Source organism: Peromyscus eremicus, chromosome 4 (assembly GCF_949786415.1).
Source record: "Peromyscus eremicus chromosome 4, PerEre_H2_v1, whole genome shotgun sequence".
Lineage (NCBI taxonomy): Eukaryota > Metazoa > Chordata > Mammalia > Rodentia > Cricetidae > Peromyscus > Peromyscus eremicus.
In genome coordinates, this window is record NC_081419.1 from 47711493 (window position 1) to 47737574 (window position 26082).

The 26082-nt window shown below is 41.6% G+C and overlaps 1 protein-coding gene across 1 annotated transcript in view; it reads right to left on the reverse strand.

The window, feature by feature from the left end:
- Lrp2 (LDL receptor related protein 2) overlaps positions 1-26082 on the reverse strand; it is a 148792-nt gene that overhangs the window by 79361 nt on the left and 43349 nt on the right. Inside the window, exons 5-20 of the mRNA XM_059260620.1 lie at positions 25304-25414; positions 24856-24969; positions 23826-23942; positions 22560-22709; positions 21245-21364; positions 16353-16481; positions 14185-14354; positions 12952-13175; positions 12003-12209; positions 10699-10901; positions 8860-9000; positions 6703-6906; positions 5129-5321; positions 3426-3551; positions 2627-2757; positions 179-316 (exon numbers count right to left, since the gene is read on the reverse strand). Coding sequence (XP_059116603.1) covers positions 179-316; positions 2627-2757; positions 3426-3551; positions 5129-5321; positions 6703-6906; positions 8860-9000; positions 10699-10901; positions 12003-12209; positions 12952-13175; positions 14185-14354; positions 16353-16481; positions 21245-21364; positions 22560-22709; positions 23826-23942; positions 24856-24969; positions 25304-25414 — 2478 coding nt within the window. The remainder of the gene's footprint in view (positions 1-178; positions 317-2626; positions 2758-3425; positions 3552-5128; positions 5322-6702; positions 6907-8859; positions 9001-10698; positions 10902-12002; positions 12210-12951; positions 13176-14184; positions 14355-16352; positions 16482-21244; positions 21365-22559; positions 22710-23825; positions 23943-24855; positions 24970-25303; positions 25415-26082) is intronic.

Below are 26082 nucleotides of genomic sequence, written 5' to 3' on the forward strand. Positions count from 1 at the left end.
AGATCCAGTACAAAGTTGGAAATCAGCATTCCATTTAAATACAGAAAAGTGCTAAGATGTGTATTTCCAAGAGAGCAAAGTCTTGGCAGAGGGGAATAGAGAACTATCAGGAATAGTTAAAGAGAAAAGATAAAGATAACTACGTCCGCATGGAGAATGCTTGGCAGTCCCTCCTCACCAGTCTGGAGGCCAGCATCGTATGCTTTCACGTTCATGACGCTGTTGATCCCACTTCGAATAACTGTCATATCGCTACCATCCAATTTCCTTACTCGAATAATAGCACCCAGTCTCCAGTCTGTTATGAACACATGATCTGAGCAGAAAAAAGATCCATTAGATTTTCAGTCACAGTTTGAAAAAATGTGATAGGCTTACAAGAATGCAATGGTCCAAGAACCCATCTGTCATCCATCTGCAACCATTTGTTCTTTGAAAGTCCAGATTTTATTGATATCATGGGTCAGGTTGAGGCAGATACGTAATGGCATTTAGTAGTAATTAGGCTTAAACTTCCATAGATAAAAATGAACACAAAAAAGAATCTTAAGGCTGAATTCTTATCCATAGTAAAAATATTTAACTGTGAAAAGGAAACAGAGCACATCATCTCCTGTAGTTTTTAAGAAGAAAAGGTACAGATTTCATCCAAAAAAAAAGGTGTGCTTGAGAATATCAGCAATTATGCAAATCCCTATACGATTCTAATAATTTAAATATCAGCAGTGAATTCTGTGTAATGCAAGACCATAACTAACTAGAAAATACAAATAAATATAACACACAATGTTACCCATGTTATGAAATCAATTTCCCTCATCTGTGATCCACACTAGCACATCATGGAAGCCAGTAAATCTTATCTCCCTTTATTACAAATTTCAGTTCCACTTTCAGGAAAGTATCTCATTGTATTTAAATAGATAAGTCCTGTACAGTATACAGTAAAAACAAACAAACAAAAATCTAGCTAGTCTTTCACTGAAAGATTAATGATTTCCATAGTGTGTGAAATAAAAGGACATTCTATACCAAGTTCATAATGAGGCTAGACATGGTGACATTCATATATTTCTGAGACTGGGGAAGAAAGATCATGGGTTTGAGTGAGCCTAGGCTATATGGAAATACTCTATCTTCAAGGAAAAAAAAGGAAAAAGAAGAAATTCACAACACAAGTCAAAATTGATAGAAACCAATATTATTTTGGGAATATAGTATTGTTCTCATGGGTGTGCACTCAGTTTTTCATACTGGTAATACCAAAAGATATCCAAATATCCCAGCACGTAGCCAAGAAAAATTAACATTTTTAAAATGTTCCTATGTACTAGCAAATAGCATGTTTCTGATATTTGAAAGGTGGGGTAAATACACGAGGTAGGGAACTGTTTATAATTGACTTGTCTCATCAAAAATCTCAGGGTGTTTTTAAAAAAAACACATACCCCATAGATAGACAGCAAGATGGAATGAATATTCAGTATGATTACCCACTCTAGTTTCAACAGGAACACAACTAGTTTATGCACAGGGCTTTTGGTAGCTCTATACAAAATGTCACCCCTCAAACTAGACAAGTTATGGTTGGTCATGTATAGCCAGGATAGATTTAAATCTCTTCTCATTCTCACTATTTAGTTGATGTTAGTTTTGTACTTGCCCAAGCTGGCCTCATGATTCTCCTGCCTCAGCTTTCCAAGTCCCGGGATAACAGAAACACAGCACCATAAGGTTTGGGCTAGCATTTGTATGCAATGCACAAGCTACACAGAACCTGTTGCAGGAATAAACGAGCCACCTGTCTGATTCTTCATGATCTTGCTATGTAGGCTAGCAATGGCTTTGAACATGTATGTGGCCCAAGCCACTCTCATGGTGATTCTCCTGCTTCAGCCTCCCAAGCAAGTGTGTGCCACCAAGCCTGGCTCACCGGGTATCTCATTCTCAGCAACTAAGTCACAGAAGCATGTCTCCACTGAAGAAGGTGGTTGAGAGAAGGAGATCAACGTTTGACTACAACCATGGTGGCTATTGTCCCCCACAACTCCATGCCTCTCAGAAATCTTTACTAGCAATGAGAAAACCATATTGAAATATGAATGAAAATGTCCTTCATGAGTTATATTTTGGCATGGGGATATAGTTTTGTGGCAAAATATATTCCTGGCATGTGTGAGACCTGGGTTCAATCTATAGCACTGAGGAGAAATAATGTTGTGTCCTATCATTTTTGTGAAATAAAGAGGGCATTACCTAACTTTCTGACAAAAAACTTCCAACACATGAATGAATGTACAGTGATGAATACATATAATCATCCTTCCAGAAGGATTCTGATGAGGTTCTTGACAGAGCACTGTGAAATTCTACAGCAGCTACTATTTTATTCTCAAAAATTATATAGGTATAATTTACTAATTCTTCATGTGCTACTATCTAAGCACATACTCAAGAAGTATACAGTAAGTATAAACTACAAATTGTCAATATTATCAAGATTTGTCCAGAACACTCTAAAAATGGAAATTTCCATAAACAAACCTAACATTTTTCTACATTTAATAGCCTAACTTTAAGTTCCAAGTACAAAACATCACATGCTTTTTATTGCTTCAAAACATACCATTAAAAATGGTGAGTCCAAATGGGTGTGTCATCTGTTCTATATGGCCCAGTCGTTTTCTGTCTAAACCATCAAAGGTGCTGTGCTCAATTTTATCGAAAAAGGCATCTACCCAGTACAATCTTGAAGCACTAAAGGAAAAACAAAAGTTATCTAATACCGATAAATGAGCAGAGTGTCCTGAGCACTGGGAACATTGACAGTTTCATACAAAAGTCAAATATGTCTATTAAAAAATTAAGTTGTATGTTTCCCACAAATACAGTAAATTTGAAACTTGAAATCTTTGAGTTAGGAAATCTGTTTTCCTCCTTGAGAAATAAAGAATATTGATGTTAATGTTTTAAAGACTGAATAAACTTCTGCCCTTTTACTCCCATAAACTACTTTAATAATCTCTATTCATAAGTTCATTTGTCTTATTCCAAGACAAGTCAACTCTTGAGAAACCCCAAAGCACACATATTCATTAATTGACTTGTTGATTAATTCCTAGCCTTAACATGTCTCTATAAGAAATAAACACACGCTAGCTACATTTCATCAGCTCTCTCCAATACATTTTGGAACTCCATCTTGATCCTGTCATTCTGCTGTTACTTGATTTTCATCCCGCCAGCATCTTGCCAATTGCGTTTGGATTTTGTATTATTCAACATCCACCACTTATCTATCACCTGTTAGTGATGAAAAAGTCTCAGAAGGCATTCAGTACTCATTTCCTTTTACTGTGCCACCACGTATCCAGTATGCCTCCTCCATGCTCTACGGTGATGAAAATCAGATGGTACCTACTCACCTCCAATCAATGGCCAAACCATTGGGCCACCCCAGACTAGTGTTGACTATAGGCATTAGGTGAGATCCATCACTCCATGCTCGCATAATTTTAGCAGGACGCTGCCATTCACTGAAGAATATAAACCTAAAAAGTAGGAACAAATCCAGGAGGCCAACATTGGAACAAACTGATGACTCTGAGTTACAACTGATTTTACTCTCCATACATGCTCTCAGATTTGGCATATTTAATTCTAAGTTTCCATTTAAGTTGTAAATATGTGATCACAATCGCAATTATAAATGACATTAAAATGGGCATCTAGGACAGAATGACTAGACTTTAGGGCCTAAAACTTCTGTCACCCAAGAGTTTGTTGATTTGTGCCAGGCATGGTGGCACACACCTTTAGTCTCAACGCTTGAAAGGCAGACTGGTCTACATGGTGAGTTTCAAGAAAGGTACATAGTGAGACCCTATCTCAAAACAACCAAGTAAACAGAGTTGGTTAGGTTTTTTATCTTTAAACTATCTACATAACCTTGCTGGCATTCAATTTGTGATCCTCTTACCTCTGCTACCACCAATAGTCATATACCATCTTTCATATGTAACTCTGCTTTAAGTTATATAGTAAAGAGTTCATGAATAAGAAATGTTATTTTCTTTTTCTCTGGGATTTAACATCCAGAACCTACCAGATCATTCTCTGTTAATTCTTCTATAGAGAAATTATAAATTTACAAAAAAAAATTCCAAGGTTAATCTCAAAACAACATCTTTTTATTTTTTTTCAAGACAGAGTTTCTCTGTGTAGTCCTGGTTGTCCTGGAACTGACTCTGTAGACCAGGCTGGCCTCGAACTAAGAGATCCGACTGAAGGTGTGTGCCAATATATCCAGCTTCTGTATCTCTTTCATACAATCCCTAGGAATCAAACCCAATGTGATGGCTTCTTATCATTTTAAAGAAAAAGGAAAGAACTTAACAGCTTTTCAAAAGCAAAGATTTAGATTATATACATTAGAAAAATCAACTCTATGGATGGACAGTGTATAAAGCGAACACAGACTTTGTTGTTGGGTAAAGAAAAAAGCTGTGTCTGGGCAGGTCTAGAGTTTGACAACGGATTTGGCTTAACAGTGTGAGCCCTTCACAGGCCACTATACCTCACTGAGCTACAGACTCAGCATCTCAGAAGCCGATTGGGCATGCCTCCTCCATAAGCTGGTCTGTGACCAAATGAGGAGCTATTTATGGTCCCCGAGGTGAGGGAAGCCACCTTTGGTGATTCACTCCATTCAAATGTAACTGAGTGTCTCATGCTTGCTCTGGATAAGCTGTTGAACATGCTCAAGTAAGAAAAGAACAGAGAAAGAACACTCTAGACTGTTCTGTTCCCTTCTGGCTGACCCGGTGCCAATGACAGCACATGAAACAGGGATATTTAAGCTCTTAAACCAAAAACTATAAGATGATTAGCACCCTCACCATATCAATACATTAGAGCATGGCAAGAATTGGATCTTTTCTTGACAATCTTACCACACATTTTCCTTCCTACAGTAACTTTAGAGAAACCATACGTCCGAGAAAGGTAAAACATAGAAGGGGGTTCACTTAAGCTTCCGCCGAAGGGATGAGGTTGAAAGTGAGTGTGCAGGTTGATCCCCAGGGCAGCACACGTCAAAGGCATACAGCAGTTCCAAGCTCTCACGTACCCAGCAGTAGGATGCACCACAATGGACCTCGGGTTGTTTAAATTGCTAATTATCTGTCGTCGGGACTTATCAGCCAGCCTCATGACGCTGACGCTCTTTATCCCTCCATCTGTCCAGTAGAGATTCCTTGAAATCCAGTCAAAACTTAAAGATTCCACATTTCCCAACCTGTTTGCTACGAGAACTTCTCTGCCTAGAAGTAAAAATATAATCATATTATTTAAGGCAAACTTCCCAACTGCTGCACATTTAAATGCTGGGCATATTTTTAAAAAACACGTGTGGAATTCTTTGAAGGGGAAAAAAAAAAATCTGCCAGGGCTGAGCAACACTGAGATAAACCTAGAATCTACCCCTTGCCCACAGTTGGCTCTCAAAGAGGAGGTATGGTAGTGATAAACAGAAGTGAGTCTGGATTTACTCCCTTGTTCAACCTTCCAGAACACGTGAGAAAGAGATACCTGAACTCACCTACTACCACCCAGAGATGGCTCTGGGCTGACACTGCCAGGTACACTCAGGGTGGCCCACAGCCACGGCCGCCCAACCCTCCCGAGACTCTCAGCGGGCTTTGTACAGCCGCTGATGGCCAGGACTGCACAGGAACCAGGAGAGCCTGCTTGCATGAGAAGAAGACCTCTCTTTCTCTGTATTTCTTGCCCTGTGAAAACCTTGTGGCTTTCTTCTCTCCAACTCATTGAGAATAAGCAATTGCATTTCTCTGTTTTGCAGATGATAAAAATGAAAAGCCCTGGTTTCTTACCCACATATCAGAACACTAATTAGGAGTGGTATGTTACTTGAGTACTCACTAGGAGCCAGGTCCTTCACATGGACTCATTCATCCTCATGGGTACTATGTCGAGAGGGGATTACTATTGTGCCTGTTCTATAGATGATGTATTGGGAGGTGAGAAATGAAGCACTGGGTATAAGGAACACGGAGAGAAAGGAGAAAGAAATGGGAGTCTCCTATGCACACAGCTTGATGGTACATAGCAAACTAGAGGTTCCCAATGGGAACAGAGACAGGGAGAGAATTCTACTTACTCCTGCAGCTTAGTGAGGGGCTAGTGAGTTAGTGACAGAGACTGAAAGACGGGAAAGTCAAAGGACCGCCAGGTTGGGGCTTCTAGGACTTTCAAGCTCAGTCTGAGCTTGGGTGGTGGCATGAGCCCATAATCCCAGCACTTGTGAAGTTGAGGCAGGAGGATGGCTGTGAGTTCGAGGTCAGCCTATGTTAGATAGGGTAGATCAAGGCCAGCTGGGGCTTCATAGGAAGACCCTGTCTCCAATAAACTTACAGATAAATCTAACCTCATTTATAACTTGTTTTGAAAATAGGAGAAATGTCTGATAGTTCATACCTATTAACCCAGAACTCAGGAGGCTGAAGCAGGGGGATTCCTGCAAGTTCCAAGCCAGTATGGGCTACAGCAAAGGAGAGGAGTAGGAAAGAGAAGGTCAAAAACCACAATTTTTTCTTTTATTAGCAAAAAAGAATGAGTAATTGGTAGTACTAGGGGAAAACAAATCAAATATGTCAACACAAACACACACGTACACTTCCTCACCTGTACCGTCAATTTTTTGTTTATAAATTATGTCTTTTGCTGTATCTGAGAAGAAGATGGTGCTGGATTGGGCATCAAAATCAATTCCAATAAAGGAGGAAGGACTCCCCATGATCGGAACCATGACATCTTCCTGAGTGGAGAGGTTGAACGGGATCCCTCGGACTGCCATTTTTGATGAGAAGAGCAGGAAGTTCCTAACAGCTGGAGGAAGAGAAAAGAAAGAGCAAGGTTAGCAGCTGTGCAGCCCAGTCCTGCTCCAGAGACGGTGACGGTGTTCCTCATAAGGAAACAGATACGCAAATGCAATGCTCACAAGGATTGAATCTTCGCTTTTTGTTATTGCACTTCTATGCACAAATATCATATATATTCACACCCCAGTCACCCTTTCTTGTGTTTGAGGTGGGGTGGGTGCACTCCTGAGAGACCAAAGGCCAGAGGAGGATGCTCTAACCTCTATTCCCAGAGACCATGTCTCTCACCGAAGCTGGAGCTCACCATTTTTAGGTAGGCTGGCAGCCAGCAAACCTGACGGATTCTCCTGTCCCTGACCCTCTCACGCTGTCCCAGTACTGGGATTACAGGCACTCAAGGCGATATCTGGCCTTGGACATGGCTGCTGCAGACCCAACCTCAGACCCTCATTCTACCACAGCAAGTGCTGTCACCCACTGAGCCATCCATCTCCCCAGTCCCCTCATCATAGATTTACTCCTTCCCAAGACATTTAAATTTATCCTTAGGGAATGATATATAAAGAATGGTGTCCAGGGCTGAGCATGTACACAACTCACTCAGTGATAGAAGTGTTACCTAATGTGTATAAGCACTGAAAGAAAGTGTCCATAGAGGGAAGTTTTTAAAATGGAATTTACTGCTGGACGGTGGTGGTGCACGCCTTTAATCCCAGCACTCGGGAGGCAGAGCCAGGTGGATCTCTGTGAGTTCGAGGTCAGCCTGGGCTACAGAGTGAGATCCAGGACAGGCACCAAAGCTACACAGAGAAACCCTGTCTCGAAGGGGGAAAAAAATGGAGTTTCCTAAGTTCTAATACAAAATTACAAGTGGGATTTTTTTTAAAACACAATTCTACATCAAGAACTCTACTACACTAGGAAGGTAGAGGCAAATGAATCTCTGTGTTTGGGTCAGCCTATTCTTCTGTATAGCAAGTTAGAGGAAACCGGGCCTACATACAAAGACCCTGTCTCAAAAAACCAAAAAGAAAGAAAGAGTAACAACAATAAAGTAGATTATTAAGAAAGAAATAAAGGAATGAGAGAAATGGAAAAATAGGGAATGATGTCTAAAAGCAAAGAAAACCGTGAAAGTACGTTAGAAAATTCAAAGATAATGGAGGTACAGACAAAATAAAAAGACAACAATTTAACAAATATCCTACACCATAACAATAGACTACACCAGGAGCAGGAATATCCAGAGAACAAGAACAGGTTAAGAGGATGAAGAGAGTCATAAAAGGGAAATGTGCAAGAGTATTAGTGGAGTCGTGACCACCATGAACTGATGTGCAGACAATCCAAGAAGAGCAGCCGCCTCCAAGAGAGCCAGGAGGAAGAGTGGAATGAAAAAGACAGCAACTCTTTTGGAATAAAGCAATAAGGCCAGATGAGCAAGAAGTCATTCCCAGGAATGGGCAGCTTCCCACCCAATCAAAATTAAGGCTAAGGAGAAATGGCAAGATGATAGGCAGAGCACAAGACTGTAGGGTTGCAACCCCCAGCACTGGAGGGAAAAATAAATACAGCGAACCCAAAATGGTGTTACACACCAATGATCCTACCACATGGGATACTGAGACAGGAAGCCCATGAATGCCGGGCTAGCCTGAACTACACAGGAAAATTGCCTAAAAGAGGAAAGAAGCAGAAGTAGAAAATAACTCACACCCAGCTATATAGAATCTAAAGGCCATAGCTAATAATTCATAATAATAAAGGGGGACAGCGGTTTCAGGGAGAAATCCCTGAACAAGGAACCAAGTCTTCTATTTGAATGGTTCTATACACAGAGAACAACACTGTACCCTTCTTAGAGAGGAGAATTTGCAGGAGGAGCTAGCTGGGCAGAAGAAGGAGGCACACACAACCCATGTGCTGCCAGATAGAAAGACAGGAAAGGCAGATTTCTTACCAACACAGTGGCGCTCATCAGTGTCCAGTTCAAAGCCGAATTCACACTTGCAGCGGTAGCCCAGGCCGTCATTATCTGTTCTGTGACTGAGGACACAGACCTGCTCACAGCCCCCGTTGTTACTTCCACATGGATTGCTGGCTGGGGGAAGCACACGAATTAAGACACATTGAGAAAAAGAAAGTAACTCAAGACCTACACAACCATTTGGGGAACCTCCATTGGCTACAGCTTCAGAGCCATTATTCCTACTTGCCACTGTACGAACCTCCAGGCTGGTCTCCCTAATCCTCCACTCTTAGACTAGTAGTGGTACAAACAGGGCTCCTGCACTGTATCAACTATGAATTCTTTTTCTCAGATAATTATGTCAGTGTGCTAGCCTCCAGTATAGTAAGTGCTACAGCTCCAATTTAGAAGCTATCCAAATAATTTATTCTTACTATATAATTTTCTCTATTACTTAGTGAGTACATATTTTACAAGTAAACTAGTGTGCCACCAACAGCTCTAAGACCGAAATATTATCCTAGTTGGTTCTGATAAGTTAAGGTGCCCAAGACTGAGTGCTTGACTGAAACAGATCTGATTCCAGCACTAAGCTACTCCGTATGCTTTATAAATTTTATATTTCATGTATGAGTGTTTGCCTGCATTTGTGTCTATACACCATGTATGTGCAGTGCCCAAGGATGCCAGAAGAGGGCGTCAGGTCCCCTAGAACTGGAATTGCAGCCTGTTGTGAGCTATCATGTGGGTATTAGGGTTCTCTTCACTGCTGAGACCCTCATCAACTTTTTAAATTGTCCTCTGAACCTTTGACTTATTCTTATAAAACTCTTTTCCTCTCAACTGTGTTGATTTGAGGAAATAGCCAGACATCTTTCAGAGCCAAATAATGAAAATAGTATGAATGGCTGAAGAGATTATGGAAGCTTTGTACTCAGAGATTTCCAGAACATTTTCAGACCAAGTATGCATTTTATTCAAATTTATTGTATTAAATGCTATCCATCTAAATATACTAGTGTGTAATTTGTTCTAGTAAGTGGTTTTTCTGTCTTTTGTTTGTTTGTTTGTTTTGTTTTTGTTTTTATTTTTGTTTTTGGAGACAGGGTTTCTCTGTATAGCTTTGCGCCTTTCCTGGAACTCGCTTTGGAGACCAGACTGGCCTCGAACTCACAGAGATCCGCCTGCCTCTGCCTCCCGAGTGCTGGGATTAAAGGAGTGTGCCACCACCACCCGGCCTGTCTTTTTTAAAGACCAACTTACTTTACAGTTTTTCTTCACAGATTTTCAAAACCAGTGCCATTCCATTTTTATTACTATGGGTCTATAATATAATTCAAATTCAGACGGCTACCTGCTTCTTCTGGGATTAAAGACATTTGCAACCACACCAGGTTTTGAATCAGAAGATTGAATTATTGACCAGACAAACATATCTGGTCCATGACAGCCTTAATGCAAACCAAAGAAAAAATGCAAAGTAGAAAAAGAAGCTGACACTAAGTCACATGACCGCTTAGTGGCAAGAGGTTTCTCTCAGTAGAGGATAAAGAGGTGGTTGGCATAGTTCATTTGCTGCTAGCGCCAAGCATCTGAGCAGGCTCTGAAATACACTGCGGGAGCCAAGAAACATCAGCTCAAGGACTGCCCTCTACACCCGTGACTGTAACTCTAAACTAATGGACATCAATTTCTTCAAATGTGCATTCTAGACAACCTTCATATACATGAGCAGCACCCAGATCTCATGAGAAGCCTCATCATTAGTTTCCATTACTACAAGAAACCCTTTCCTGTACCAAGTAAGGTGACCATGGCCCAGAGACTTACCATGGGGCTGCCTGAGGGCATGGTAAACTGCCACTCCGTAAGGCCTCAGGTTAGACTGGTGGTACACCTGAGGGTTGGTCTCCGTGAACTTGTTTGCTTTCATCACAGCCAGCTTTGTCCAATCAGTAAAGAACACATGTTCCTCGAACAAGCTTATTCCAAAGGGATGAGGGACGAGGGAGCCTCCATGAGCCACGGTCTTTCTGTTGACAAAGGACGCATGCGTGTTTCATACCATTGGTCCAGGGGTAATTTGTTCAGTTGACTGCCTAAAATCCTAAATTGCTTCTTGTTGTGATATAGAATACGTTGAAAGACACATGCTTTTGAAATCCCTCTTCCAAGGAATTGGAAAAAAGAACTGAGACAAATATCAGGCTGGGGTTGTAGCTCGGAGTAGAGGCTTCCCAACCATGTTAAGGTCCCAGTACCACCAAAACAAAGGAAAGGAGGAAGAAGAGGAGGAGGAAGAAGAAGAAGAAAGAGGAAGACGAGGGAAAGGGAGGGAAAGGGAGCGGGAGAAGACAGAATCAATCCTCAAGCTTGTTTGTTCTACTGCTTTCTCGCTTGCCCTTCACACTTTTAAGGTTGCCTCACATAGAAAAGCTAATATGTACGACAGTATTTTAAAATCCATACATGGGTGGCCCACGCCTTTAATGCCAGCACTCGGGAGGCAGAGGCAGGTGGATCTCTGTGAGTTCGAGACTAGCCTGATCTACAAAGCGAGCTCCAGGAAAGGCACAAAGCTACAAAGAGAAACCCCGTCTCGAAAAACAAAAAACAAACAAACAAACAAAAATCCATACATGGATGGATGCAGTCAGGATCAGGGATCTTGTGGGTAATCCCCCAACAGTAATTCCCCACTGCACCACGGACCACTCCTCAGAAACCAGGAGACAAAACAGTGCAATGCAGAGGTGGATGGCTGACACCCCTCTCAGCTGCTGGGGGAAACTGTCCACAGATCATAATGGTAGCAGGCACGCAACTGACATAAATCATTTGATTAAACACAGGAGAGAAGTGAGGCGTGAGAGCAGTTCTGAAGGAAAAACTTATTATCTATCTGAAAGAAAAATGTTACCAGGCCCTGAAAACAATACAATGAGGCTCTTGAAAAAAATGTACAATGCAAATAATGACGATAATAATGTAATTTGTTTTTAAGAGCAGGTCATTGCAGGCACAAAAGCACACACACACACACAATCAATCAATCAATCCAACTCTTATTTCACAAACTGGTATTTTAATTCTGCTACTTTAGATTTTATAAAGCCAAAAAAGAAAAGCCTCACCGTTGAACCCCTTCGTAGGTAACAGTTTCGATGTAGTCATACCGAGAGTCCACCCAGTAAACTCGCTTGGACACCAGATCCAGAGTGATCCCAGCAGGCCACCCCAGCTTTGTTTTTACCAGATCTTTCCGGTTGCTGCCGTCCATGAAGGCTCTTTCCACCTTGGGTTGCCCAGAAAGGCTTGCCCAATCAGAGAAAAATAAGTAGCTACAAGAGAAGAGTAGAAGATGAAAGAGCCTGTTTTGTAAGTTTACTTTGGCCTCCTAAAACTCGCCTATGGGGGACTGGAGAGATGGCATGGACTGCTCTTCCAGGCAGGGGACCCGGGTTCAAGTCTCAGCACCCACATGGCGGCTAACAACTGTCTATAACTCCAAGATCTGACACCTTCACACAGACATACATGCAGGAAATACACCAATGCATATAGTATCTTAAAAAAAAAAAAAAAAAAAAAAAAAACTTGCCTATGGAGGTCTAGAACATTTTGCATTTAAACCTGAAGGGAAGTAGGCAAGAGTTGATGTGCTGTGTTGGTTCACACTGCTGATCAGCATGAGATCTACAGAGATCAAGGGTGAACCAGAACGGCCTTCCCCCTTTAAAATCCCTGTCAGCTGGTTCACATTGAGGCGTCCCCTTAATATGGGTGGAGCATACTAGTGCTGTATTGTAATAATTAAACTGAACCAGAGCCCACAGCTAGACAAATGTGGTTAAACAGGAAGAAGACAGTTCACACCACATATCAGGTGTTTCCAGCACACTAGAAGGTGTGCTTGAATTACAAAACCTCATATGGACTTATAACTCTGCTAAAGCCTCTGTACCTAGGAACCTACTAAACATGGGTTCTGGAGTACATACAGAACCTAAAAGAACTAAGAATTACCCTCCAATGAATCAGTGGGGCTTAGATGTTTAGGATGAGGAATCTGACATCACTTACCCCACAGTTGGGTCTAGAGCAATTCCTCTAGGATGCCCCAAGTTTTCAGTTATGAGAGTAATACGTTGACTTCCATCCAAGTTGACCACATCAATGCGGTTGACTTTTGTCTCTACCAGATAAAGCTTATTATTAATCCAGTCCACAGCCAGATGCTCTGGCGCCTCAACAGAAACATTAAGAATTTCTTGGGTATTTAAGCCATTTATGTCAGTGGAAAAAACCTGAAAGAAAAGCCATAATCAATATACTTCCTAAGCCTGAGCATGGACCCTGTTCTCCTACATTTTACTCAGTATATATATTTTGTACAAATCAGTTACCTCAACCTTACAAACAGCTGGCTATTATATTTTACATTGTGGGTTACCAGGAGAAAATGGATTTTGTTCAGAATATAGATAAGGTAAACACATGTTTGGATTCTGTGGAGGGTTTTATTTTGTTTTTTTTTTTTTAATCCTGCATTTTTTTCATCCTTGGTTTAGATTGGGGTCGGCGGTAGAGACGATGGTAGTCTGTTTTTATTTTTTATTTTTATTCAAACTAGAATTGCTAATGATCAAAATTTTCAATGTTGTGTGTTATCTCTTAATTAGAACCTTATAAAGGCATACTTGGCTTCATATTAAAAAGAAATATAGCAAGAATAAACAAAATTCCATGACTCTTTAGGAGTTTCTAAAATATAAGTTTTAAGGATCTGAATCTGTATTATATTCAATATTCTAACAAAAATCAATCTTACTATGTAAAATGATGTAACAAAATTTTGGCCATAACATAAAAAGCTGCCAGTATTTTTTTGCCCAACACTCAACTGTACAGTTCCATGTACAAGCTGAAGGTTAGGAAAAAAAATCCGATTTTTATCATGCAAGTAAGCGAGAGCACTTTTTATATTTTAAATGATCAGGTTTCAAAAATGACTACTAGAATATCTATCTAGTATTGGAAGGTCTATGATTTCTTTTAATTATGCTTTTGGACTCCTTTACGAATAAAATTAAAAGTTGCTCAAGGCTAATCCAAATAATGGCTGTCTTTGTCTCACAGGTCACATGTAATAGTATAGCATGGAAAGGTGCTGATTAACACAAATATCTCAAGGGCCTTTCTTTCCCCCTACACCCCCCTTACACTCCCCTACACCTCTACACCCCTAAAATGAAAAGCTATCAGCACTTGGTCCTTTAGGCTCCATTCAGCTCCACCCTTGAATTTTCTATTTACCTTATCCTGTATGGGGTCTGTCCAAAAGACCATGCGCTTTTGATAGTGAAAATCCACACCCATAGCCTTGCCACGGTTTTTAGACTCTGCTAGAAGCCGGAAGTTTCTTCCATGAAGATCTCCAATGAGCAAATCCCGACCATTGGAGAAGATAATGGAGGCCTCACTGACTACAAGAAAAGAGCAAAACCAGTGAAGGATCGACTGACGTCAGCTTTGATGTTCCCCATGAGACAAGCAGACAGTAATCACCCTCCCAATATTGCAGGAAGTGAACCGGTCACAAAGAAGCTTAGCAAAGTGAGTTAGAGCAGTGTCCTCACTGCTAGTTCAATGTACTTAAGAATACAAGTCCCCTAATGATTGTGACACCTTATAGTCACGTTTAAATAACACAGAATGCGTTTGAAAGACTCTGGGAATGTATGGCTCTGGCAGATCCAAATCTACACTACATACTCCCAAGTATGCAAAGTAACACAAAGAAATCACGGAGTCTTAGTAGTCTTTGTAGCAGCTTAACATAAGGTTGGCTGGTTTAAAAAGGTACATGCAAGGCTATAGGGGTGGCTCAGTGGTTAAAAGCACAGACTGCTGTTCCAGAGGACCTGGGTTTGATTTCCACACCCGCATGGCACCTCATAACCTTCTGCAACTCCAGTTCCAGGTTTTCTGTCTCCCTCTCCCAGATTCCCCAGTACCAGATGTGCAATTATTAGTGCACGGACACACATAGGCAAAACACCCACAGACGTAAGAAATAAATAATTTTTCTAGAGCTTTCTGTGCATTCAAAGATGGGATTCTATACCATAGTAAAAAGTAGTTGATGCAGGAAGTGAGGGTTCATTCCCGTCATTGTACTCAGGAGGCTGCTGAGGCAGGAGACTGCCCAGAGTTAGAAGCCAGCGTGTGCTACACTGTGCAACACTAACTCATAAATTTCAATGAAAAATAATAATAATAATCAAGAAAGAGTTAATACAGAACATGATGACATCACCAAAATGCAGAACTGTATGCACAGTTTCCTAGTAAATGTTAAAATGGGATTAAATATCAATAATTGTAGTTTTTGGTTTTGCATTTCTAAATTTTCTAAAATTGCAATGAAGCAAAGGAATTATTCGTGGGAAAAGAAATGTACTTGGAAGAAAGAATCAAGGATGGAAGGATATATTTATATATGTATTAAATATAAATACACTTAAAAAATTTTAACATGAACATATTTTTATTTTGCTGTCTGGAGACAGAATCCCCAGATAGTCCAGACTATCGCAGACTCACTAAGGAGTTGAGGATGACCTTGAACTCCCACCTCCTCCCAACTGTTAAGATCACTCCAGACTGATCATACGCACACTACCTATTCAAAAATGAACAAAGGTAGTTGTCAAAATCACATGAGCAGTACAGTTTCAGAAGGCACCAGAGGCATTTAAAGCCAAGTGTGAGTGATAACTGGGACAAAAAGGGAGCTAAGAGCTGGGGGTGTGCCTTAGTGGAAGTCAAGAAGGAAGGGGTGAGGAGTTAAAATCAACACCCAGAAATCCCTGATGACAGACTGATTTCCACAAAATAATTAAAATTCAACATTCAGAAAAAATATAAACAAAATTTAGTATGTTTTGAAGCTTTCTAAGTTAATTCTACGGATAATTTGTGATAGGCAAGTTAAAGATTAAACTTGGTGTCAATGCAGCCATAACTCTTAGTCTACCATAAAATTAATTGGGTGGTACAATGGCCTTGGCCAATAAAAAAGCCATTAAATGGCTGAAACTTAGCTGGGAACACACCTTAATCCTAATACTTAGCCTGGTCTACAGTGTGAGTTCCAGGACAGCCAGGGCTACACAGAGAGATCTTGTCTCAAAAAAAAAAAAAAGCAAAACCAAACAAAAAAAAAAGGCTGAAACTTAAAGATAGAGTGCATGATTGAGGCCTTAAATTCAATGCTTAATACTGAAAAGGGGTAGGGGGAGAAAGAGAATAATATTAGAAATATTCACACAAATTGGACCTTAATAATAATATACAATTAAGGCTTATCTTTTCTTCCAGGCCACAAGGCCACCGCCACTCTGTGGACAGAAATGCTGTTATTTCTTCTGTCAACAGCTAAGGAAGATCACTGGTCAGAGATGTAAGAGTCAAATACTCACAGGTATCATTGGCTTTGCAATGCTGCTCACGCTCCAAGACGTACCCTTCCTCACAGAGACACCGGTGTCGGCCTTGTCGGTTTTCACACTTCTGGTCACAAACTCCCCATATCTGGCAGTCATCAAAATCTGCCAGGAGAAAAAAAAATACATAATCATATTCATCAGTATTTCTTGGGGGTTCCCAGAAAGAAATATTGGATACTATGTCCTGGAATATCATTACATCCTTGTCCAGAGAAGTACACAAAAAAACAGGGAGGTGACATTTTCTTTTTTTTTTTGTTTGGTTTTTGTTTGTTTATTTGTTTGTTTTGGGGTTGGGGGGTTATTTTGTTTTGTTTTGTTTTTTGTTTTTTCGAGACGGGATTTCTCTGTGTATCTTTGCACCTTTCCTGGAACTCATTCTGTAGCCCAGGTGGGCCTCGAACTCACAGAGATCCGCCTGCCTCTGCCCCCTGAGTGCTGGGATTAAAGGTGTGCACCACCACCACCTGGCGACATATTCATCAAGAGAAAAACCAAAAACCATTACCTATGGGAAGGCTTACTTACAGATGGTGTACCCACAGACTCACGTTACTATATCTCACTGTTAATTAATATTGGCTCAGAGGATTCATGCATTTTGTCAAAAATGCTTCCCCTTGAAAACGTATGCTTTTCCAGTAGTAACCATTTGTCCCCTAGTTATCTGAACATGAGCTTCCCAGTCTTGTTTGCCACATTTAAAGTTCTCAATAGCTACATATGATTACTAATTACAACAAGAATGAAGATACAGCACTTTTGAATGTGTAGGATGATGGCCCCTCATTAAAATTGGTCTGTGGCTGCAAATAAAGTATTTGGGGATTTCTGTTTACCCAAATGTCTTTGCTTTGACCTCAACGTCATAAGCAACACCAAGATTATCTTCAGAGGACATTAGGATTAATCTCAGGTCATCAGTCTCGAAGGCAATCACCTTTACCCACTGAGCCCTCTCACAGGCCCACCATCTAATTGTAAAACTGAGGATGTGGAGTCAGAGGGCAGCAAGAGTATGGGTACCAAACAGACAGACGGGAACTGTAACTGGACATCTGAGGCGCAAATGCCCTTCCTAGCACCCTTGCTTTAGATAGTTGTGTAAGATTGCGACCACTTCCAATAACTAGATATTCTCTCCTTCGCCACGCACCAATGCCAGTCAAGACAGGAGTGCATATATGGTAAGACCATGACTCAAAAGAAACCACCACAACAAAAAAGATTGTACTATTTAGATCCCTATTGTGGAAATGAAGGCTAATTAAACATCTATCATCGGTTGAATAAGATAAGAAAATGAAAGCAGAATGGGGGACTTTCATGAAACTAGGAAAGATGTGGACACGACCTGAAACATAGCCTATGCCCCGTCCCCTTCACATTTATCTATTTCTCTTCCTTTCTTATTCTTTGCCCCCCACTCCTACCAACAAACACTGCTTTGACAAAATTTAAAAACCTTTTTGGCTTAGAAGGCCTAAGATACCTCCATCTGACTGTGTGAAACCCTGCATGCTGAATGACCTCCATGCCCTGACCCTGCAGCACAATGTCATTCTGTCAACAAACAGCATGTCCTGTCAATCAGAAACAATGAGCCCAGTAAATTGTTCCTGCATGCCACAGAAACTCCACTGCCAGGGCAAGACTACCAGAGGCCAATGAATGATGGAAAGACACAAGATTCCATGTCAAGATTACTCCATTTTATTCTTGATCACCACATTCAGTATCGAAGAAGGCACCCAACACCTGAAGTCTCTGTAATGAGTCAGCCGTGCAGAGGATATGTTGAGTTGAAATGCTTGAGAGAGCAAACTAAAACAATTCCCCTGAAATCTCAACTCGACTTAAGCAAGCGTACATCTAGTTTCTTAATGTCCTGTATTTTGTGAACAAAGAGAAAAACAGTCATCTTTAAAACGAATATGAAAGAGTTTAGCCAGCCTTGGAACTCAGGGGTAAATCATGCATTCTTGAATCCTTGACAGGAAGGTCACAGGAAAGGCCCCTGCAGGTGGCAGGGGGCCTTCCAGTCACAAAGGCTCTCAAATGTAGACTTTTAGAGCTCATCTCTAAATGAGGTTGTCTGTAAGACTGTCCCCGAAAGAGAGTGGGGGTGGGGGGAGACTGAAGGATGTCCACTGGAATTTAAAACTGGTCCCTCACTATTCGACCATGCTGCTTCTATTGTGCCTCAGACTGAATGTGTTTGGTAAACCCTAAAAACAACCGCCAGCACAGAAGAACGAGGAACTTCTTCTGCACCACATCAATCAGCAGGCTATGTGTAAAACTGAACAACTCAAAAAAAACTTGCCGTGTCAGCTTTCCATTTCTCAACATAATAAAAAAGGAAAAGACCTGAGCCTCTAACATTTAAGAAGCTCTAGGGATTGGGGATTTAGCTCAGTGGTAAAGCACTTGCCTAGCAAGCACAAGGCCCTGAGTTCGATCCTCAGCTCAAAAAAAAAAAAGAGAGAAAAAACACACTTGCCACCACGACCAGCTTAAAGCTTATTTTCTGCCAGGCGGTGGTGGCGCACGCCTTTAATCCCAGCACTCGGGAGGTAGAGGCAGGCAGATCTCTGTTGAGTTCGAGGCCAGCCTGGGTTACCAAGTGAGTTCTAGGAAAGGCGCAAAGCTACACAGAGAAACCCTGTCTCGAAAAACCAAAAAAAAAAAAAAAAAAAAAAAAAGAAGAAGAAGAAGAAGCTCTAGTAGACACAAGCCTCAGTTCAGCGTTACATATTGGAAAGATAGGAAATGTGCTACGTGGAAAAGGGGGAGAGGAAAAAAAGCCCAAGAACAGGTTGTGGGCAGCACAGGATGGGGCACACTGTAAAAGCAAATCACTCTTGCCGAAAAGACTTCATGGCTTATCAAGTTTCCACAGCAAGACAGCTGACACCCAACCCCCATCCCACCCCCTCACACCCCACTTCCCATCCACCCTTCCATCCCCCCACCCCCACCTTGGCCACTTGTTTTGGGGATTGTGAAAGGAAAAAAGGAAAGCTGATGTAATACTGAGAATGTGGCTTCTGGTATTTCTCTTGGAAGGCCTTTTCTACTGAGAGAAAAGGGAAATGCCTAGAGAAGGAAAAGCCTGGAAATGGGATTGGCAGCATGCTGGCAGCCAAGGGAGCAGAGATGCCTGACACTGGCCAAAGGGGCAGTCTCACCCCACAAATGAGGCACCGCCCCCAGGAAAATGGAGTGCCACTCAGATGGATGGGGGCCGGGGGGCTGATGGAGAAGTCTACCTGCCAGATGAGGATGACCCTGTGTGCAGTTTAATCCTTGACTGCATCCCAATGCAACAAGAGTAAACGTAAGAAAACATCTCAGTTTCAGAGAATATTTTATCTGCAAAATGTCTTGAAATTATTAGAAACATGGATAGATGTTTCTAATAATTTAGATTTCTCTCAGTCTCAGGGCGACGGGCATGAACCATAGGGTTTCATGTGGCCCAGGCTGGCCTCAAACTCACTATATAAAGGTCAAGGATGACCTTTAACTCATGATCTTCCTGCCTCAGTTTCCCAAGTGCTAAGACAACAGGTGTCAGACTCACTTTGTTTTAATACTTAAGACTAAACATTGTCACTTAAGAGGGACAGTTAGGCCACAGGCAGACCTTGGGACACGGTGCTGATATTTAAAAACCTAAAACTGGATATGTATGGGAGCACATGCCTATAATCTCAGAACTCAGTGGGCAGAGGCAAGAGGATAAATAAATAAATAATAAACAGCTACATTACTTCAGATACCACAGGGACAATTTCCTCGGATTATTTTACTGAATATAAAAAAAAAAATTCAGCATTTGACAGCATGTAAACCCAACTCTCATAGTCCTCACTAACACTAAGAACATTTCAAGAACTCCAAGTTAGTGACCAGCAAGACAATTTTGCCTTCATACTGACTTGTCCTCAAATAATTTAATTAAAAGCAAACATTTCCAAGTTGAATTTGCAAATGTATCCAAGTGACCATCTGACTACGGATAGTTACGAAGATCAGTTATATTCAGTAGTTGTGTACTTACATTCTAGCCCAATGTTGATAGTAAAAACTGCTTGTAACTTCATTAGATTTATCCAAATTCAGCATTTTTTAATAAATTGGAATAAAATTTTAGAATTTTCAGAAGAAATAAATACTTTCCTAAAACAAAGTGTGTGTGTGTGTGTGTGTGTGTGTGTGTGTGTGTGTGTGTGTGTGTGTGTATGGAGGTCAGAGGCTGAGTCTCTCCTTCCACCATGTGGTCTAGGAACTAACTGAACTCAGCAGCAAGCCCCCCGACCTGATGAAGCCCTGGTCCCTTCCTTCAAGAGGTTGGCTTGTGCTGATTTTCAGTGTTTAAAAAGCAGCATGGCTCTATGCCCTTGCTTACGTTTATACCCATGTACAGGAATGGATTTGAAGGGCTATGAAAAGGAGACCATGAGGGAGAGAAAGAGGTATTGTGGAGGGGAGGCATAAGACATTGTGACAAAGGAGGAAAAGAAACAGGTTAAGACGGTGAGCAAGAGTACACTAAGTACTCAGGGAGATGGATAGAAGGAGAGTCAGCAGGAACAGATTTTGTCTGAAAATGCTTTACCAGAACCCCCCACAGTACTCATGTTAACTTAAAAAAAAAAGGAAACCAGCACTGCCAGGGCCTCTTAAATATTTCCCAAGGGAGCAAGCAAATCAGTGAATGGGGACATGTCACTGGTCAACTCCCCTCTCCAGCTTATCACTTCGCCACAGCCTCGGGGCTGAAACTGCCCCGGTGTCAGAGTGTGTAGTCCCTCTGGCACACTCTGATGAACTACTTGGAGCTCCCAGCTGCCACTTACCAGTGCAGGTACGGCTGTCATTGACGTTGATGATGTGACTTGGGGGACAAAAACATTCTCCCCCGAATGGTGTCTGGTGGCATTGGTACTCACAGTTTAGTAAAGGGCAGTTACCCATACCTAAACAGAGAGAAGGAAAGAAGCTCTTAAGTGGATAGACATGACAAGACAAAGACGGCCTAATAACTTCCAGATGGAAACACCAAATGAGCAGCACGCAGCAGAGCGAGAAAACCAGCCACCTTCCTGCAATATTATTTAGCAAATGCTTCCTTTGGGTTCCTTAAACCCCCTTTTATTTTAATGTTATAACGACTGTTATGTGTAGGCCTAAGTGGATACTAGTGATTACTAGTACCACTCATGAAAAACTGGGTAATAAGCTTTGGTAGTGATAACTTGGGTGGCTTCAAGCAGTAGGGTTTCAGGAGATGAGTTTTTTCTTTCTGTTATTGTCTATTTTCTAAACTTTGAATAATGATTGCATATCATTTGTTTATTCTGAAGCTTTTATAATAAATCTTGCAAATTAAATGGAGGGGCATTTAGATATAAGAAGTGTTGTTTGTTGGTGGTTGGTTGGCAGGCAGTGGGGCGGGGGCGGGGGAGAGGGGGCATGGTCCTTGGAATCAGAATTACATGTACTCATCTGTGAAATCAATTGAGTTAGTGTCCAAATGATGAGATCAAGTTCAAAATTGTATTCCCCTCTGAGATGTGAGATGTTCACAGAATAGATGGGCTAATTGGAGGAAGGAGATAAAGAGGGTGTGGTGGTACACTACACAGTCAGTTCAGTTTTAGCACTGGAAAATAGTACCTATCCTAAGAACCAAGAGAAGAGAACCAAACACACACACTCTAGGAACCAGAAGTTCCTTTTTTCTAGTACATCCTAATAAGATCAGTATAAGGCAAAAATATCAAATGTATGAAACAGGACAGAGGACAGAGTTCAGTGGGTAGGGCATTTGCATCACACTAAGTCCTAGCATCGCACGAAATAAAAATCTCCCATGCATTAGAGTCATCATAATTGTAATTCAAACAATTTTCCCTGTTGTCATGTACTTTCATTCCATTCTGGACTCAGCCAAGCATGACACTTGCAGAAATTTAAAAAATGCTTGAATGCTAGGGCTTGCTCTTTCCACCATTGTCCAACCAAGCCTGGCTTTGTATAGGCAAGAACCACCATGAGAAATAATAAATGTTTGTCCCTGGAGCAGCCATTGTGTTGTGCAGGTGTCAACCGCTATCGTTGGCATTTGAGAATCTGCTCTAAAAACATCCCGTATACAGTTCCCACACTCACTACAGTGTCTTCCAATCGTGGTGTTATTTTCATCCTCTCCATCTGGGCAGTCTGGAACTCCATCACAAACTTTATCAATTGAGATACATCGTCCAGACCCTGGGCAAGCCCATTCTCTTGGGTAACATGTATGATAACGGTGATCACTTTCTGAAAGGGAAGAAAGGAGAGTTATAGACCACCCTAGGTAGGGATTGTGCCATTCCTAATGACCCATGGTTAAAAGAAGACATGGGCCGGGTGGGAAACAAAAATCCAGACAAGCTATCTGGTGCAGCAGAGTCCACCACCAGCCTTTTCCTGATATCCTCTAGGATCACACAACTTCTTTTGAATGAGGCAGCCAACAAACATTGACCATCAAAGGACAATGACAGCTCAGAAACGGGAAGGCCACCCTCTGGAACACAGAAACATAAAATGAGTAGATGCTTCCAGAATAAGAGTGAAACCTCGGGCTGGAGAGATGGCTCAGAGGTTAAGAGCACTGCTTGCTCTTCCTAAAGGTCCTGAGTTCAATTCCCAGCAACCACATGGTGGCTCACAACCATCTGTAGTGAGATCTGGTGCCCTCTTCAGGCCTGCAGGGATACATGCAGACAGAACACTGTATCCATAATAAATAAATAAATCTTTAAAAAAAAAAAAAAGAATTATTAAAAAAAAAAAGAGTGAAACCTGCTGTATGGGGGAGTGTCAGATGACTGAGAACTGTCGGGGGAACCGCTGGTGATAGCAGCATACTGAATACCAGGGGCAATTTCCTTCTCAAATGACAGTTTATGGGAAGCTGCCTGTACCTGCCCATCCTGAATTCCATTCCAATGTTCCCAGCATGGCCCATCCTTCAGTGACTCAAAAATAGAAGCTCACATGTTCCCACAGGCCTAAGGCATTTTCAAAGGCTCTAAAGTCCAAAACAAATTACATTTTCCCTCCTTCCCAGGCTTGTTACTTCTGCATCTGTAAGACAAGTAGTCTTGAAGGAAAAACAAAAGTGGTCTGGAGAGATGGCTCAGTAGTTAAGAGCACTGGTTGCTCTTCTAGAGGTCCTGAGTTCAATTCCCAGCAACCATATGGTGGCTCAGATCCACCTATAATGAGATCTGGTGCCTCATAAACATAAGATAAATCTTTATATACATAAAATAAATCTTAAAGAAAAGAAAGGCATAAAGAAGGACAAGAAACTGTCCTGCCTACTTTTCCTTAGAGATGGGAAGGAGAGAATTATGATTCTTGATGGGACTCATGTCTAGTCCTTACCACATCCATCTTCATCACCAGAATCTTGGCAGTCATCATCTCCATCACAGACCCAATTCTGATTGATGCACTGGCCATTGGAGCAAGTGAACTGGTGGCCTCCGCATGTGTCATAGGCTGAAAGAGAGCAACAGAGCACTACAAAGACACGGTCCCTGGGGAAAATCAACATGCTCATCCACTGCCTGCATTCAGCTCCCAGAAACTGATGCTTCTACATCAGTTTGAGCCTTAATAGCTTGACAAACACGGTGGGGGGTGGGGGGAGAAAAGGAGGCAAAAATAATAGCAGCTTTGCCTCCAGGAAATGAACTCAGGAGCTAGAGAACAGAGCTGTGCAGTGAGATCAAGATGCCAGCCATGCCAACACTCAGCATTTACTGACTTTACCACAAGCATTGACTGTCATCTACACTGACGGAGTCACCCATCCCACAGTGCCTAACTCTCTTTAATGCCCAGATTCCAAAAAGACAATCATGCCTAACTCCCAGAAAAACAGGGAGATGGGGCATCAGCCAATCAAAGCAGGTGAGAGATTATTGTAGTTAGCAGACAACCCCAGGAAGCTGGTGACTCGTAGGAGCTGGCAAAACGGTTATCATCATGTCTTCTTACTTTACAGTATTCCAAGAAAGGAAGTTCAGAGTACAGCTAAGACACAGAGATATTTGTTGGGTCAGAAAGATGCAGAGATAATGAAAGTCATTCACAACAAACATAGAAACTTTCCTGGACTTCTAACTTTAATGCAGTGGAAATTTCAAAACTGGAACTAGAACCATTGTTAGGAGGAAGCTCCCTTTTCTCCCAAGATCTACTGTCAACATCAGAGTCCTGTGACATGTTGTGACTTGCCACTCTGTCTCAAAGAATGTAAGAAAGAATGCAAGCTATTAGCAACTTTCGTTATCTTTTGGCTTCATCTGCCATCAGAGACTTCTTTGAGGGGAAAAATGCAGTCTGTTAGTATATGGGAGAGGAAGGAGTACCCCTTGTCACATGACCCAGCCTGAGGAAATACCCTTACTGCAATTGTGTTCATCGCTGTTGTCTTCGCAGTCATTGTCGTGGTCACAGACATAGGCACGAAGGATGCACTCTCCGCTGCCACATTCAAATTCCTTGTGTGAACACAGTGCAGCTGAGACACAAGGTTAAAAAGAGAAAGAAGATCATTTCAATGGAATTATCACCTTCTAATTTCACTGGAAGATTCTACCTCATGTTTTAAAAGTAACATACTAGGCAGTGGCCACTGATACAACCAGTCCATGGGGAACTGAAAGGGCCTGATTTGTAGCTTCTGTCAAAATTCATGGTGCAAAAACTCCCACTGGTGGATGATTTCAAACAACAAGTTAATAGGGATCCAGTGGACACAGGCTTGGGAAGAATTGTATGCTTTTGTTCCTCTCAAGTCAGTATAAGCCAACGTCAACTGACCACCACACACACCTCGAAGGCACGTGACTTACTGCAGTTAGCTTCATCTGAGGAGTCTCTGCAATCAATTTTCTGATCACACTTCTGACTCGTGTTATAACAGGCTCCATTGGCACAAGTGAGTTGATCACATGTTGGATAATCTGTTGTAAGAAAAAGAAATAACGAATCCTTTCAATGAACATTTCCTCCAGTTGGCTGCAATATGCTAGGCACTGGATGTGAGATGGCCCCGACCTCCTGGGAATAGCCAGGGAGGAACAAGTGTACTGATCAAACAAAGACACACACAGCAAATGACACACAAATGAAGAAATCACCAAAACTTCACCATAGGAACATATGGGAGCCAAGAGATAGCTCCCTAAAGATGTGTGTGTAACTTTTGAGATGAAAGCTGAAGAATTATAAAATGATTCAAAATGGAACTCCTTCCTAGGAAAACCCATGTACTGCTACACACGCTCTGGAAAATGAAGGGCCATTCTCTCACTGGAACGGGGAAAAGAGAGCAAGTCTAGAGACCAGGAGACCTTGGCCAAGAGCAGAGAAAATAGCCAGTGGCTATTCATTCAACCTGCTCATTTTCTGTCTACATATATGAATAATACCACACAGGGTAGATAGTCCTAAGAAAACAACATCTAGTAAACAGCTTTAAAAAGTACGTATCATTATCATACCTTGGTGTCCATGGAGACTGGCTCCAGGATCATACTGTGAGTATCAAAACCAAAAAAGTCCTGAGTCCCTTATATAAAATAGTGAGAATTTGTGCATAATCTGCATCCATCCTCCCGCACATCTCACG